The following is a 17,937-nucleotide window of genomic DNA, read 5'->3' as shown; positions in this document are numbered from 1 at the left end:
ACCACTCTTTGGAATTCGCATAGTTCGTCAATGATGTTGTCGATAATAGTGACCCGCTAACAACATACCGAGGGATTGGAATCTGTCGGTATGGATGTCGGTGGTAGTGGCATTTCAAGTAATTATTTCTCAACTCTCTATGAAATGCCGATGAATGATTGTCCGTCAGTATGGTCGTCGGTGATAGTGGCATTTCAAGTAATTATTTTTCAACTCTCTGTAAAATGTCAACGGAAGATTATCTATTGGTATGGACGTCAATGATAGTGGCATTTTAGGTAATTATTTTTCAACTCTCTGTGAAATGCCAACAGAAGATTGTCTATTGGTATGGACGTCGATGATAGTGGCATTTCAGGTAATTATTTTTTAACTCTCTGTGAAATGCTAATGGATGTTTATCCGTAGTATGGATTTCGGTGATAGTGGCATTTCAAGTAATTATTTTGATTGTTAAATTATCCATCGCACAAAAAAATAACAATAGTGCTTAAATAATAAATAAACTTATAAAATAAATATTTCATATTACAAACTATATCGTCCATAATATATATTACATGAAAAAAAATGTTTTACATAGGGCTTCATTCTAATAGTTAGTCTGAATTTTCTTCTTCTTCGTCGTCAATTGAATAGTCATCACCTTCATCACAATCTTCAATATGGATATCATCATCTTCATCAACATTTACTTGTCCACTAGAGTTCAAAACAACATTCAACTCTTCTGCATCAACATCAACAAAACTATCATCGAAAATATGAAAATTTGAATTTTCTTCCAAGGCAATCGAAAGAGCAACTTGATATGGTTCAACCGACTCACTAACTTGAAAGACTTCATCTCGCACACTTATGTCTTCGTTCTCATCCTGAACAAGCTCGACACAACCCTTGGGTTTCGTTTCTAAAATAGACAATCAATCCACTCTTGATCAATCCTTTCTAAAAGAAGGGATGTATGTGTAATAAACTTGTTGACATTACTTTACGAAAATAAAGACATCGTTTACATTGCAGAGTCTAGCTTTTGAGTTGATTTCGACCAGACCATAGTGTGGATCAACTTTGATTCCTCTGTCAATCATGTCATACCAATAGCATTTGAATAAAAACACTCTATTCTGCTCACTATGATATTGTAGTTTGATGACCTCTTCTAATCTATCATAGTAGTCAACTTCTAACTCACTACTAGTCGATCACTTAACATAAACATTGTTATTGTATGTCTTTCTTCCATGCCTGTATTCTTTAGTATAGAAAATATATCCATTGACAATAACTTAGCAGCACTTTTTCTCATTTGATAAACCTTGTATATAATGTACATCAATGAACAGTAAACGAGAATGATGTAATGACATGCATATAATAATTTTGCAAGTGAGAATGTATTTGTGATAGTGCTTACATGTGTTCTGAACCATGTGGCAAATTGTTCATCTTGTAATTAAAAGATCTAGGATTCGATCAGTTGTAAGTTATTAGACAGCAAATATTGTTGATGTTCCCTACAAGTGGTAATAAGTGTATTATATTACAATATATAATTAACAATATATTATTGACAAAGTTTAAGTAGTATTACACATATATACACTTACTAAATAAAAAATCTCAACTCATCACAGTTAAATAGAACATAATTGTGTGCTTGTTTGAATTCTATTACTGATAAATATGTTCCTCTTACAACATTTTTAGATGTGGATTGTCCAGGATTGGAGAATATTGACAAGTTCCCACTAGAAGACACTTCACCGCCATCATCATGTCGTGGAACGCAATTGATTCTCATTCTCAGATAAGGTTTGAAATAATACGAGATAAATGCTGAGATCTCCTCAACAATATAGGCCTCATATATCAAAGCCTTAACATACACCTTGTTCTTAACCTTTTCTTGAGATTGAACAAGTACCTGCATTGAATTAATTAAATATTTTCAATGAAGAAAACTAAAGAAAATATTTTTACATATGAATTACATTGCAACTGTAATATCTAACCGTTTGAATAGGTACATCCATACATATTGGACTGGTTCTTCAACTTTTGCCTCGAACGGTAGATGTATGGGGAAATGCTCCATTGAGTCAAAAAATAATGGAGGGAATATCATCTCAAGTTTGCATAGTGTCTCGACGATATTCATTTCAAGTCTCTCAATGTAATAAACATTCAACTTGTTGAAGCATAAATTTCTAAAGAAATGATTGATCTTCATAAGTGCATCTCATATCCCCTTCAGCAACAAATCACGAAAAGCTAATGGGATGAGTGTTTTCATAAACACGTGGCAGTCATGACTCTTCATTCCATACAATCTGCATTCCTCCATATTAACCAACATTGATATGTTCGAGGCATGTTCATCCAGAAAATGCAGACTCTTAAGTCATTTGTAGACTAGTAATTGTGTGTTTTTCTCTAACACGAAGCTTGCTTTTGGTTTTACGACCTGTGAATCATCACAAACCAATTTTATATTTTTACGATTATAGAACAAAGCTATATCCAATCTAGTCTTGATGTTGTCCTTTGTCTTCCCCTACAAATCCATGATGGTGTTGAAAATATTCTTAAACACGTTCTTTTCAATGTGCATGACATTAAGGTTATGGCAGAGAAGATTGGTCTTCCAATAAGGAAGTTCTCAAAAGATACCTCGCTTTACCCAATTATGGATCAAACTAAAACCAGGGAACTTCTACTTACCTGATTGAAGACCAAACACAATGTCACCGTACTCTAATACAACATCACGCAATTCTTCACCAGAAAGATGCGAGGGTGCAACATCCTTTTCAACTCTGTCAACAAAGAAATCTTTTCTATTCTTTCTGTACCTGTGATTATGTGGCAAGAAACGACGATGACAGTCAAAAAAGAAGCTTATTTGAGAAATAATAATAAAACATATATATCTACTAACAAAATACATATAATAAAAACAATGAAATTCACATTTAAAATTTAAAATTTAAAAAGATATAATTACTTACAAAAACTGATAAAAATCCATCGGTAAATCAGAATACGGATGGTGTGACGAGAAGAGTTCAAGAAAAATGACTTGTTGTGCTGAGGAGAGGGAGATTTTTTTGGGGGGGCTGGTTGTTTGCAGTTGGAGAGAGTTGAGATAGGAAAGAAGAAGGAGAAATAGGGAAAGAGAGGGTCGGTAGAAAAGGGATATATTAACTTCTGCCGATGGCTTCATGGACGGACCTATTTCTTCTATGATTTTATCGGCTAGTCTGACGGTAAACAGGGCACGTCACCGTACGGAGCTGCTGTTTTGAATCCCTTGGTGATTCCATTGGCATTTTCATCTGTGAATCGGTCATGTCACCGTACAGAGCTGATGTTTTGAATCCCTCGGTGATTTCATTAGTAAAAAATACCCGCAATAACCTCCACGTCAGTGAACTATTTTTTTTTTATATTCTCAACATTCTATTTGTAATTCTATCGGTAGCTACCGATGGAATTTGGTTGTCAGTAGCTACCGATGGATTAAATTCGTTTAGTAATGGCAACCTCAAATTACCAATAGTATTATTCCATCAATAATTTCATTGATATTAAGTGAATTTCTGGTAGTGATTAGAGAGAATAACAAAGATTTTTAAAGTGTAAAGGTTCTGATATCAAGTTAAGAATAATAGAAGGCTTAACCTATTAGTCAGTTAATATTTTTTATTTATATATGTAGGGAAATGTACAATAATCACAATAATAATAAAAATTTTTTTAATATATACAAGCCTATAATACATAATATACTATAATTAAAAAAAAAAAAAAAAGTGGTGCAATTGAATTAAGCTTGTGAGATGTTCTGTGAATATGCTAACTACTAGACAGTGAAAAAATTTGAAGTTTCTCTTATCTTGAAGTTGACTTTACCATCTCCAATAATTTTCTTTAAAGAAAAAGCTCTAAGAGGCTTTTCAAACTGAAATCCTATATTAAATTTAAAGTCATCAAGAAGTAAGGTATTGGATCTTGTTCTTCCACAACCAGTGGCGAAACCATTGTTATAGGAGCGGTGAAACAAAATCGAAAACCAACCCTTTCTTTATTTTCTTTGATTTAGAGTTTATACGTTTGTCTATTAATTTAAATAATATTCATACACATCATGTAAAAGAATATATTATGACATCCATGTTGAACTAAATATTAATTCCCATACCAAATGTTTTTTATTTTAATTTATTTAATGTTAGGAATTGATCGTTGCATTTTATCTACATGTCAAAAAATCATCTCAACTCAATAGCTTAAAATATTAAATTAGATCTCAAAATATAATTTATATTATTATCTAACACACCACCTCAAGTAAAAGCTCTTAGAACTTGAAACTTGCACAGGTCCACATTATCTTATGCTTAATTTTTTATATCAAATAAATAAAAATGGTGAAATTCAAACTCGTGACCACTTGATCATTAAGTCTCTGATACTATGTTAAAGAACCAATTCAACCCAAAACTTTAAATTGTCAAATTAGATTTCAAGATATAATTTATATTATTTTCTAACATTACACGATACTTCACAATTTTATTCAATTAGATTATTATACATATTTTGTATGTCTTCTAATGTATACTTTAACTTTTCTGTAGCAAAAAAATAAAATCCTTCATTGATTTTTGAATCATATTTTAGGCCACTATTTTAAACGTTAACATTAAGAAAAATTACAATAGAAAAACTCGATAGCATGAATATATATTTATTAAAATAATTAGAAACCATATATGCAATTTATAGCTAGTTGTTTCCTTAAAAATATTTTTTGGGTGGGAATGTCATTATAATTAAGATAAGTATTAAACTTTATCTGTTGTAATTTTTTCTATAGTTTTTCTTAAGTTAATGTTTTGGGCTCCAAACTAATAAAAGAGTTTTCCTTTCCTGTTTAATTCCAATTTGGAGGTAACCATTGAAAATATTTTTCCTTTAAATTATATATATAAAAAAATAAGGATAGGACTCTACTATAAGTAAGATATTATTAATACAATTAAGATAAAAGATATTTAATTCTTTTTTTTCTTCCCTTGCACAACATAATTAGTTTCAGAATACAACACCTTAGAATGTTATAAAAATAGAGCTCAGATCAGCCTTAGAAGAGGAGAGCAGTGGGTGTTGTATGGGAACCATAGTACATGCTGATCTGCATCCAGAATTAAGTTAGTGATAGATTGTATTAGCTAGGAAACGATAAATAGCTTGGTGGAGCTTAAACTATAATAATTAGAATTAAAAGAAAAGTTAGGAAGACAGAAAATGCGAAGGATTTGGGAGAACCATACTCACATAAAGAGATAGAATATTTAAATAATATTTTGATAAACTGTTTTGAAAAAAAAATAAACTTACAACTAATTAGATAAATATTTAACCAACCCAAGTTGAAAAGAAAAAAACATCCAAAAATAACAAAGAAAAATTTTAAAAAAAATCAGAATATATCTAGAAAAATTTATAAAAAAAAAAAAATCAACAAAGGTTGCATTTGGTTATTATTTCAGGATTCAAAAACAAAAATATTTCATGGGATATCTTTTGTTTTAGTTTGTTCTTATCTACAAATAATGTAACAGCAGGCTCTATAAATAAGTGTCTCTTGTAAATCAATGTTCTGTGAATAAAAAAGACATTCTTTTACTCTTCAAGGTTTCAGAGCCACGTGACTAGCTTCTCCTCTGATCCTCTCGCATATTCTACTTTCTCCCATGGAAGGTATTAAGCCAAATCTCAAATTCTTCATCTCAAAGCTTCCGACACTGGTGACTTTCCGCCTTCATTCAAAGAACTATATTGTCTGGAAACAACAAATTTCCAATGTTTTGGTGGCTCATGGCTGCTTCGAACATCTAGATGTCCAGCATATATAATCCATCACAAATCCAGATGCTATTCTCACACCAAATCCATTGTTTGACGAATGGAAGCTTATGGATCGACATCCTCTTGCCTGCAATCAACCATCTTAGTTGGAGTTCTTCCTAATCTTATTGGCATGCAAACTTGTCATGAGACATGGGAAGTCCTAAAGGAACACTATGCATCTGTGTCTGTAACACGTACATCAATTCCGAAACGAGTTTAAGTGAACAAGGATGGGGACCGAATCTACCACAGTCTATCTAGATAAATTAAAGGTATTAGCTGACAAACTAGCAATGATTGACTCAACAATGACAGCTTTAAAGTTTGTTCATCAAGCCTTGATTGGCTTTTGATGAAGTTGGGATTGCGATAACAGGTGATTTTGAGCAGATAAGCTAGATGAGGATCTATTCTAGACAAATTATATAAATAACCTAACAGATATATTTATGAACTAGTGGAATGGATCTAGGTCCAAAAGAAGGTCTAGACACACCAAATTAGAATAACGGCTTAAAAGAACCATAACCTTTTATTCGATCGTTAGATCACGTTTAAATATTTTTCTTTTTTAATACTATCAGAGCAATATTATACTTTAGCCTCTCATCTACATAAAAACATTTAAGAGCTATAAATAGACTATGAATCCTTTAAATAAAAGGTTTGGAATCTTCATTCACTACTGTATATTTATTTTCAGAGTATCTCTATGTAATATTATTGCATTTTCTCTCAAAAAATTACTAACTTGATTATCAGAGAGTCCCTAAATTCACCAAATGTGATCTTTTGTAGGTATCAAACACCTACCTTCAATCACCTCGGCTAGGAAGAATGGATCTAATTGTCAAAACCAAGAGATTAACTGATTATCTAAAACATAAGTCTTACCCTCAAGCTACTTTGATTTTTTAAAACATCATCAGGATCTTTTATAGACATCAAGCACCCACTTTTAGCCATCTTAGCTAGAAAGAATAGATCGAATTACCAAAATCAAAAGATTAACTGATTGCCCAACACCCCCCAAGCTACTTGGATTTTTTGGATCATCATAATTGGTGTTGTCTGTAAAAACTGATCAAAAAGTCATGAGTTTCTTTCTAACAACATCCCCAAGTCATTCCATAACACATTTGGGCTAGAATGCTTATGGGTCTACTTGTTACCACAAACTTTTGCCCATTCAAACTTTCAATAACTTATCAACCAAGTACAACCCATCACTTAGGTTGTGTTGGCTGTTTTGCCATCTCAACAAATCTTGGCACTTGCAGAATCCTCATCCTTGAAAGAGATTGATCAGGGGTCTCTCTAGTGCAATAGCACCACTCTCAAAATAATGGATCAAAGGACTCCCTAGAGTCCAACAAATCACCTCATGATATATTATCATTGATAAGAAGTAAGTTTATTTTTAAATTAAAATAATTATCTCTCTAATATGTATTCTTTATCTATAGATCTTCAACAAAGGCTTCTAGAATTTAACACAATCTCCTTGAAAGAGGTTTTTCTTAGTGTGATAGCTCCACCCTCCATGATAGCTTGAGATAACCAACCTCAACAAAACAAGAGGGCCCCCATCCTTTAACCAAATATATATCACCAAGGCTAACTAAAACCTAAAGAACTAACATAACTCTCTAGATAGACTCTTGAATCTTATGCTATTTCTAGGGATGATCTCTAATCTCCCACTCTTAAGTTTGGTCCCTCTTTCTAGTAGGAGGTTCCCACTCCTTATGTCATCGCCAAGGAGGCCATAGGCCTTTAACTCTTAACAAAATGCAATAACTCTCCAAGAAAAGAATTGACTTGGTCTTCTCAGCGCAATAGCACAACCCTCTTTAAGTTCCCCTCTGCCCCTTAGAAAGTTTTATAAGTATGAACATTGACATGGGTTTGTCCCCTCCACCTCTTAGGAATTTTCCAAGTATAGGTGTCGATTGAGATTCGTTCACCTCAGCCTCTTAGAATATTTTCTAAATATTGGCTAACCCTCCTTAGATTCCCTCATGCCTCTAAGAAAAATTTTTAAGTATGGACATTAACCTGGGTCTGTCCCCCTTGTCCCTTGAGAATTTTTCAAGTATAAGCATCGATGGGGATTTGTTCCTCAGCCTCTTAGAAAATTTTCTAAATATAGGCTTTTTTTTCTTACGTTCCCCTCAGCTACTTGAAAATTTTCTAAACACAGACTCCACTTTTCATGGATTTCTCTCAACCTTTCAGAAAACTTTCTAAATATAGGCTCACCCTCTTTAGGTTTCTCTACTTATTAAAAAAATTTTCTAAGCATGAAATCCTATATGGTTTCACCTCACCCTCTTAGAAAATTTTCTAAGTATGAATCATTCATGATTCACCTTTACATATTTAAAAAAAATTCAAACATGTGGTATCCCCTACACACAAGCTCTCGGGTATATAAATTGAGGTTTCCATTATGTTTCTCATACAAAATAAAATTGACAAACTCATTGTAACAGATATTTTTACAAGTTTTTGCATATAAATATTACAAAGACTTGGGAAGCTATTAATAAACTCAAATTTAATAGCTAAAAAAAACCCCATAAAACCGAACATTTATTAAGCTCAACTATATTTTGTATTTATTTTTCAAAAACCCATTAGTTGTATAAAAGTTCTTTAAAAACCCACTATATTTTCATCAATATTAATATTATATTAAAAATAGTTTGTAAGAATTTTTTAAATAGTCCATATTTTTATTCTATATCAATACATGTATCAAAGATATAAATATCTCTTTGTAACACATATGTTAGTGATTTTTTTTTTAATATTATTAGAACAATATTACTTTTTAATCTCTTATCTTTATAAAAAAATTCATAGATTATAAACAAACCATAAATTATTTAAATAAAAAGTTTGAAATATTTATTAATTTACAAAGTATTTTTTATGATATTGTTGCATTTTCTTTTAAAAAAATCATTAACTTGATCGTTGAAAGGTTCATAAATTCACCAAAGAAAATCTCTTACAAATATCAGGCACCCGCCTCTAAATATCTTGACTAAAAAAATGAATCGGATTATCAGACTCAAGACATAAAATTGACCCCAAAATACTTAAATTTTTTAAAACATCATCAAAAACCAAATCCCATGACATGGAAATTGAACTCTTCCCGTAAGTAAAATGGAAAAGTGAATACCATCTCAATAACCATCCAGTAATTTATAAAATTATCCAGTGTCCATGTTCTCTGAGTTGGTCTTGCATTGTCTCGTAATACAAAAGCAGACTTTTAGACAACATGTCAAATCTATTTAGATTCAAGTCTCTGCCATTCCACGATCGCCAAAGTATGGCGACCTCCGCAACCAACAAGTTTAGCAATCCAGTGTCCCTCGTCTCCATTGTCACGAAAATTTTTAGGTGGCGGGATGTCTATTGGCACTTCCATTGGTTGACCTGTAGTCACCTTTCTCCCATATCCAAGTCGTCCATGGTCACCTCGACCAAACTGCCAGAAAATCCGGTCAGCATATATTACTACTCAATGTTAAAACAAGTTGTTTGCTGAGAAAGTGGTAAAAAGTGCAAATATTTGTGTACCTATGTACGTGTGTTTAAGTTTCCATGCAGGCAAAGATATTAGAGAGAGAGAGAGAGAATATGCATCGATGCAGATAAGGAATCAACCCCTATGATGAACAAAAACTGCACTCCACCCATATATGATGCCATTGCCATTGGAATAAATAGAGCTGATTATACTTACGGAAAACATCTGCCCATCACGTGTCAACGCAACTGAATGAGTCCCGCCACAAGATACCTGGATTGCAAATAAAACCAGTTCAATCTTGAACCATGGGAGGATATTACACTGGTTAACCATATCAAGCTAAAAAATACCAATTCAGTTTTCTCTCTTTTACAATCAATTACAATAATGAGAATTGTCACAACAAACTAAAATATATGCTTCAAATACAGGGCATCACTAGAAATTATATTAAAAAAACAGAAGGCATGCATGTCCTCATCAAACAGTTCCCAGAGTTCCTAAAGCTCCTAGCAAGAGTTGAGGGAACCTACTGTCAAATCTGAGTAATTGCTCTTCAATGATTAAGTATTACTATTAACAATATACTATGATCACTGAAATTAATGCATCCAAATCCAGAGATTACTTGGTCACTGAAATTAATGCATCCAAATCCAGAGATTACTTGGCCCCGTGAATGTGTGAGCATGTAATCCAGTCATGTACTTCGGGGAAATGGTTCCACCATTAACTTCAATGCCAAGTTGAGTTTGAAGTCAAAATTCACCAAATGCTCAACATCCTCCCGAAAAGACCTTACATCATTTAGTATATTAGGGCCACAAAAGATTAGCTTAATTGTTCAATATCAACGAGCATTCTCAGGAAACATATCATGCATATTCTGTAGAACTTAGTAGTTTACAATCCTATGCACACATGACAAATAAAAGGAATTGCAAGTTTGGGTTAACAAAGCCAAAAAATTGTATTATATACCAACCGTAAATAAGAATTTCCGAGAGTTCCCAAAAGCATATGTTGATGATACCTGAATAATGTCCTCCCCAGCTAAAAGATTAACCTTTTGGGGGACCATTTTACTGCTCTTGTCATTATCTCCAAATCCCAATCTTCCGTGTTCACCTCTTCCCCAACCATACACCTGCAATAGAAGACAGGTATTAAGCAAAAAATTATTTTCAACCCGAATAGTAAAGACAAAGAAAACCAGATCAGATCAGGTGACATATGTAGCATATGCAACAAGAAAGGTAACACCTGATTCGCCTTAAAAACAAAATCAGAAGGAAGCTAGGTTTAAGTTCTGTTGGTATGACTTGCAAATTAATGGAGCCAGGCTTGTAGATACAGGCAGTTCTGAGTATTTAAATGATGATCTAACATTACTAGACAGGAATCTAAACTAGACATACTATGTCGATGGTCTAATAGATGTTTTTATGGACTAGTGGGATAGATCTAGATCTAAGAAAAGATTTGGAACGGCCAGATCTGATTAGCTCTTTAAAACTGTGATAATGGAAGATTTGTTTGTTATATTGGGCTCAAATTTTTAAAGTGATGCTATAGACAATTTTCTATAGGACAACCACTGCGTCACTGAACAAACAGTCAAATCTTTTAGAATTGTGTTTTATGCTTCAAATATGACAGTTTTTATTATTTTTCCTATGTTTTTTCAGATTTTATGTTTTAATTCAGATTATTTTTTGTTTATTTCCTTTATATTTTCAGATTCCTAACTACCTTCTAGTTAAGATAGGGTTTTCTGACCTATTTAAATATCTTACAAACCTCTTAAAGAGGCAACCACCGTATGCTTTAATTTTCAAAGGATAAAGTTGTGAATTCAAGGTTTACATCTGAAACCCTCTTTGCACATTAAGTATCTTATGTCTTTTTCTTGTGATTTCATGTTGTTACTGTCATACGTAGCTTCTGCCTGCATTAATTCGTATCAAGGTCTAACAATCCCAGGTTTTATATTGCTTGTTGTGTGCTGCAATTTCTTGGATAATTGTTTGCTTGTTGTGTTCCACTAAATAACCATGGTGAGAAGAGGTCGTGGAGTGGGGCATGTCCAAGGGGAGGATGAGCCTCATCCTCCCCTTCGAGGAGAAAAGTCCAGGAGCTCATCATGGAAAACATGCAGAGACATATCACATAATTGACTCGTAGACTAGAAGAGAAAGAGAAATGTGAACAGACCCAGGAGAATGATCACGGGTCCTTGGGTAGTACTTAAAACCCAAAGGCTCAAACAGAGAAGACAATCTCATGATAGGGAAGTGGTCAGAATTGGAAATTTCAAGTTTTGCATCAAAATCCCTACGTTTATTGGAACCTTACAGACATACAAGTTTATAAACTAATTGAACAAAGCTGGGAGGATTTTTTAAGTATAAGGAGGTTCCTAAGCAAACGCAAGTTAAATTAATCACAATCAAATTGAAAGGTCAAGCATCTACCTGGTGGTAACAGTTGAAGAAAACACGGGAGAGGCAAGGAAAATTGAAAATCAATGTCTAGGATAAAATAAAGAAGATGATGAGGAAGCAATTCCTTCCTTTCAATTATTCTCAAACCCTATACCAGAGGCTTCACATGTTGGCATAAGTTTGTCAATGATTACACTAATAATTTCTACTAGTTAATAGCTTGGAATCTAGAAGAAACAAAAAAGCAGTTAGTTGCAAGGTATTTAAGTGGTCTAAAGCAGTCTATAAGGTGTCTCCAATCTTTATTAATAGTTTTTAAAGCTTATCAGAGAGCCTTAACCGTAGAGAAACAGCAGGCTGCTAGGACTAGGAGTATAAGTTTCCAAGTGGATTAGAATAATATAGGCGGGCATATCAATAATCAAAAGGCTACCACCACACAACCTAGGCCAACTCAGCAAAATCAATAGGCATCGGGTCAAGGTTCCGGTTTTAGAATTCATTGTTGCAGATGTGGTGAACTTGAGCATCAGGCTAGCAAGTATAGTAAAGCAGAGAGTTGCCCTAGGAAAAAAAAAATTTGAAATGGCCAAGTCTAGTTAGCTCCTTAAAACTACAATAACAGGAGATCTAACTGTTGGATCGAACTCAAATTTTTACAAGTAGTTCTACGAGGAATTTTCCCTAGGGTAACCACTATGTTGCTAAACAGACCATCATCTACCCGCATCAATTTGAGGGGGGATGTCAATATATTCTCTTTTATTTCATTTTTTTAATAGCTATTAGTCTTTCTTTTGTAGCTGTCAGTATATTCTCCTTTTCTTATTCTATTTCTTTCATAGCTGTCACTATATTCTTCTTTCTTTGTTTAATTTCTGTCATAGCTGTATATCCCTGGATTCTCTCTAAAGATCTCAATTATTGTCTAGGCCTAGTATTAAAGAATCTGATTATGTTTATTAGATGCTAGAATTAAGGGTTTTGATACTTCTTGATGTATATATATATTGTAACTCTCTTAGTGAAAGGGGGACAGAAAACATTTCAGAATTTCTCTTGTATTATCTTGTCACATATCTTTCAGAATCATATTCTAGGCACTTATGCTCCTGGTATGACAGTTTTTATTATTTTTCCTATGTTTTTTTTTTTAATTCTATGTTTTAATTCAAGTTTTTTGTTTACTTCCTTTATGTTTTCGGATTCCTAGTTGTTTCCTAGTTGAGATGGGGTTTTCTTACCCATTTAAATATCTTGTAAACCTTTTAAAGAGACAATTACCATATGCTTTAATTTTCAAGTAATAAAGTTGTAAATTCAGGTTCACATCTGCAACCCTCTTCACTCATTAAGTATTATGCATCTTTTTCTTGCAATTTCATGTTGTTACTGTGCTATGTAACTTCCGCCAACATCACAAATTAATTTAAGTTGTTTTTATCTTTTGACTCAAGAAAAGTTATAAATATGTTTTATTAGAAATAACTTTTGACTTTCATCAAAAAAAATCCTTACAAAATTGAGTCAAGATTTTGCATTAAAAATTTTAAACTTCCAACTAATTGATTCTAACTTGTACCGCTTCCCTTCATCAATAAAAAGTTGCTTTGTGTTAATTTTTGTCAAACATCTTCACTTCTTTTTTTCATAAGCTATTTAAGAAACATAGCTTTTGAATCATGGCTCAAAATCAAAAATAATTTCCCACAAGTCATGTCAAGCGGAGCCTTATTCACAAAGCAATGGATACAGTTCCCATACTGAATCCAAGGATGCGTCTCTTATTTATAATCAGCAAGATCCAATTCAAGCATCATGAAAAAGTCAGAGAAGAGAAAGGGTTTATATATGGCCCGAAAGCCAATAGCTAAAAGCAAACTCTTTAACCTAAGAGACAAGCCTTTTTAAGATTGATACAAGTGGATTTTCTGACCCTAAGCTCGGAAAGATCTGCCACACAAAGTAGCTTTTAACTTTGAGTCATAATTCGGAAGTTTTTTCTCATAGACAACGTACGACAAAAATAAAGTTAAAATGACTTTAAGTTAGAAGTATGTTTGTTAAGACTTGAAAGCAACTCTTTTGAGGAAGACATGTAATATACCATAAGTTAAATATTAAAAAATTTGACTTGGATTTGTAACTAACTTTTGATTTTAGTCAAAATATGATTCTATCCAAATATATCTGTGAGGGTCAAAAATCAAGAAAAACAACTTGAATCAATTTGCAAAAATCATACCAAACATAACCCACATGAATAAAACATAAGCTGACGATGAAAGTACAGAACTGAAGGAACTTCTCTGCTATATACAATGTTGCACCTGAACAGGTTATAATAATGACAAGCGTGCGGTCAACCTAATTAAAGAAACTTTTAGACATCAAAGAGCATATTTACCTCCCCATCATCAGTCAATGCAGTAGAATGCCATCCACCAGCAGCAATATCAACCTAGACATACACTCAGGCTATTATAGATATGAAACTGAAATCAAGCTCAAAATGTCTAAGAAATTAACAAGAAAGAAAACAGATCATTCCATATCACCAATCTCAGTGCATATTAGCGTAAGCCTTTATAAGAAGTTAACAAGTTTACAGTGCAGATTCTCTGCATCACTGAGTAACACGAGTCTTCACTCCCCTTTTATAAGCTTTCATGTTTACACTGCACTAAATCGAACTATTGTACCTTGATCATGCCAAGGCACTACACATGGGGCACTCTCAGACTGGATGATGGCAGTGTTTTCATAGAAAGGTTTCAAACAACCAGTTATAAAAAATGACATATTTTCAAAGGATTTATTCAGATAATCTGGGAAGAAGAATTTTCAAAAATAAACTTGAATTGGGAACCCATTCATCAATAAATCCTAACACTTCAGATGAGATTTTTTGAGAAACTGTATTGTGCAGCTAACGATGCCTAATGAAATGGAATAAAAACAGAAGTCAAGCAGAAAGGGACGTAAGGATGTAATACAAACCAAATTGAGACCAGAAAGTCCTTGGACAAGAATAGGTTGTGATCTTGGCTGCGTATCACCAGTTCCGAGCTGTCCATATTCATTATTACCCCACGCCCATAAAGTTCCATCTTCTTGAAGAGCTAAATTATGAAATGCCCCAACAGCAATGAGCCTCACTCTTTCAAGACCTTGTACCCGCACAGGGACAGATATCTGCTTTCTGAAAATATGAAAAACTGTAAATGGTTAAAACAGCAATAATATGAGGACGCAGCAAGCTATCAATATAAGCACACTTCAAAAACATGTAGCAAGGACCAGAAACAAGGATATGTAAAAACATAATTGATGATTAAGTCAAGGAAACTGTACATGTCTCCAGGAGGCCATGGTTGACCCCAGCTCCATACATGCCCTTCACGTGTGAGAACCACAGAGTGAGTACCCCCAGCAGCTACCTAAAAAATATTAGCAATTAGAGATGACATATCAGCAATTAGAACAGACAGAAAAGCAACTGAGGGCCAAGAAATGTCATTTAACATACAAGTACAGTCACAAATATAGAAGGGATGTAAGTGAAAAAATTTCTGAGTTGTACGCATGCTTGTCCAAAGTTGCTATGATCCATAAAACCGATACTTAAGGCTTATGCCTCAGTGAGTAAGATGCCACCAGCACGGGGGGGAAAACGACTCCCTGATGCTGGAATAGAATTTAAGAAGCAGGATTACAACTCATGCGTGCACTCTAACATCTCAAATACCGTTCTTGAGTATTCATGTCACTCTAAGGTTGTCGGTCAGCTTTCTTGGCTTATAGCATGCAGCCGAAGGAGGAAGTTACATACTATTAATATTGACTTAATTAATGCCTTGAAAAATAAGCATGCACAGTTAACCATCCTCTTCTACAATATCATTCGGAGAGCAAATACAACCCACACAAGGAAAAGGGGATGAAATTAAGTACAAATGGTAGATTCCTGAGTATTCATTTGTACATAATAACCAAGGAGACAATCTGAAACCATATTCATATTTCATACAGCTTGGGAGGTGCTGGGGAAGATATTGAAATGGATTCCTTAAAAATAATTCAACTCCTGCACTCTATAATGATTGATAGAAAAGAAAATCACCTGGCGAACTGCAAGTTTTGATGCACAGCGTTGGGGGATGACTATGTCCCTTCTCAAAGGCCTCCCAGTTTCATTTTTCCTCTCAGGTTCTTCACCACACTGGCCATATTCATTCCCACCTACATTGTTAAAAATATATCATACTGTTAAATTCATTAGTTCTTCCACTTATTTATGAACATTGAGTGAACAAACTACATTCATGAGAAGGAAGAAAGTATGAACATGAATTTTCATTCATACAAAAAAACAAAATCATTGTATTTTCTGCAAATTTTTTCTTTCATGCAGGAATTAACCAAACCAAGTAATGCTATTCAGATACAGGGAAAAAACCTCCTTGTTATCTCAATGATTCATTCTTATAAGCAGACAATGAGATGATTAATTCAAGAAAAAAACTAAAAGGGGATCATTACATACCCCAAGAATAAGCACGTCCTTGATCATCAACAGCCAAACAATGCCAGCCACCAATAGCCGCCTGATAATCAAGAAACTCAAAATATTGGAACAAAATGATTGACACACAGACTTATACACACACGAACCGATTGCATAACCAAAGAGAAGCATAATCATCATGGTTTCCAAAAAAATAACCAAAGAAAAGATATTACCTGAACAATGTTGACATTAGCAAGAGCCTTGACCTGGCTAGGAATGTTCTCAGTCTTGGTCTCCGGTGGATGCCCTAATGTCCCTCTTTGGTTCCAACCCCAAGTAAACAACTAGCAATATCAATCAAAAAAAAAATTTCAAAAAACCAATTTACATTAACACCAACATATTGTAAACCAAAAAAAATGCTGCATGCATAAACAAAAGTGTCCTCAACAATTCATTCAAGTTGAGCTTCTTCTTTTTTTATTCTTGACTCAGTCCAAATCAATAACAAGTCAATAAATCTAATCAAGTTATTTAATTACTTTAATCCAAATAAATTCCAGGGTTATTTCACTAAAAAAAATTCAACTACTTTAATCATCAGTTACTTAAAAGGACTTAAAATTTAAAACTTTACTATAAGTCAAAAGGCTGAACTTTCAATCATTATTTTTTTACTAGAAGCTAATAAGACAACTTAAATCAAATTTTTACCATTGATATCAAACAAACTATTCAGTGCATACTAGTATTCTAGCTAAAGCCAAGGAAGGGTAAGAAAAATAAAAACCTTGCCATCATCACAAATGGCAAGAGAGTTGCGACTTCCAGCAACAACAGAGCGAACTTTGTAAGGCTCGAGAGCTTCGACAACGCAAACCCATTCATTGTCTTCGTTGTTCCCTATCCCTAGTTGGCCATCCTCGCCCGATCCCCTGTTTCATATTTCACAAACAAAATAAAACCGAAAACATTGCCATGATTTTACTTGTACACGTGTTTTATACAGTTAACAGTGAGAGAGGATGCTTACCAGGCAATCACAGAGGACTCGGTTGCCATTGGAGAGAAAGCGACTAAGAAATAAGTACGTGGGTGTATTTATAAAGAGGAGATTTTTTGAAGGGTTTTTGGAGCTAGTGGTGCCAGTGGGGGTTTTCCCTTTTTCCCTGCCTATCGCCTTGTTTATGCGAGGTGAATTGGATTCGGCAAGTGGTCTAAAAAGCTTTAGCCAGAACCGTAGTTTAGTGGAAATGGACAACCTTGAGGTTCCCTTTTTGTGGATTTGTAGGCTAAATTTACTTGTCATTTTCCAACACGATTTTAAGATGCCAGCCATTGTAACATCATCTACAACCCTACTAGATCTGGTAATGGATTTCCCATGTTTTTTAAAATGCTTTTTCATGAAATAAAAAATTAATCAATTTCAAAGCACAATGAAGAAATTCAAAAAATTAATCCATTTCAAGCCATGGCAAGGCTCTACTCTCTACTTTGTCCTTTTCCCTTTC

At 33.7% G+C, this 17,937-nt stretch overlaps 1 protein-coding gene across 3 annotated transcripts; it reads right to left on the bottom strand.

Moving 5' to 3' along the window:
* Positions 1–9,038: 9,038 nt before the first annotated feature.
* On the bottom strand, positions 9,039–17,729 carry LOC105115843 (ultraviolet-B receptor UVR8-like). 3 transcript variants are annotated; one of them, XM_011012886.1, is made up of 11 exons: positions 17,457–17,728; positions 17,214–17,358; positions 16,657–16,767; positions 16,460–16,520; positions 16,037–16,155; positions 15,268–15,353; positions 14,914–15,115; positions 14,321–14,374; positions 10,455–10,616; positions 9,683–9,739; positions 9,039–9,424 (listed from the first exon to the last, which is right to left on the bottom strand). In XM_011012886.1, exons 1-11 carry the CDS (start codon positions 17,483–17,485, stop codon positions 9,224–9,226), a joined length of 1,227 nt encoding a protein of 408 aa, XP_011011188.1. In that variant the 5' UTR covers positions 17,486–17,728; the 3' UTR covers positions 9,039–9,223. The 3 variants fall into 3 exon arrangements, with proteins under 3 accessions (XP_011011188.1, XP_011011190.1, XP_011011191.1); XM_011012888.1 differs by having other exon boundaries at positions 10,503–10,616; positions 17,457–17,725; XM_011012889.1 differs by lacking the exons at positions 9,039–9,424; positions 9,683–9,739 and adding an exon at positions 10,193–10,266 and having other exon boundaries at positions 17,457–17,729.
* Between the last annotated feature and the right edge of the window lie 208 nt (positions 17,730–17,937).

This window comes from Populus euphratica, unplaced genomic scaffold (genome assembly GCF_000495115.2).
Source record: "Populus euphratica unplaced genomic scaffold, PopEup_1.0 scaffold785.1, whole genome shotgun sequence".
In the NCBI taxonomy this organism is placed as follows: Eukaryota; Viridiplantae; Streptophyta; class Magnoliopsida; order Malpighiales; family Salicaceae; genus Populus; species Populus euphratica.
The sequence above is the reverse complement of the archived record's forward strand: the minus strand, read 5'-3'. Positions and strand labels throughout refer to the sequence as shown.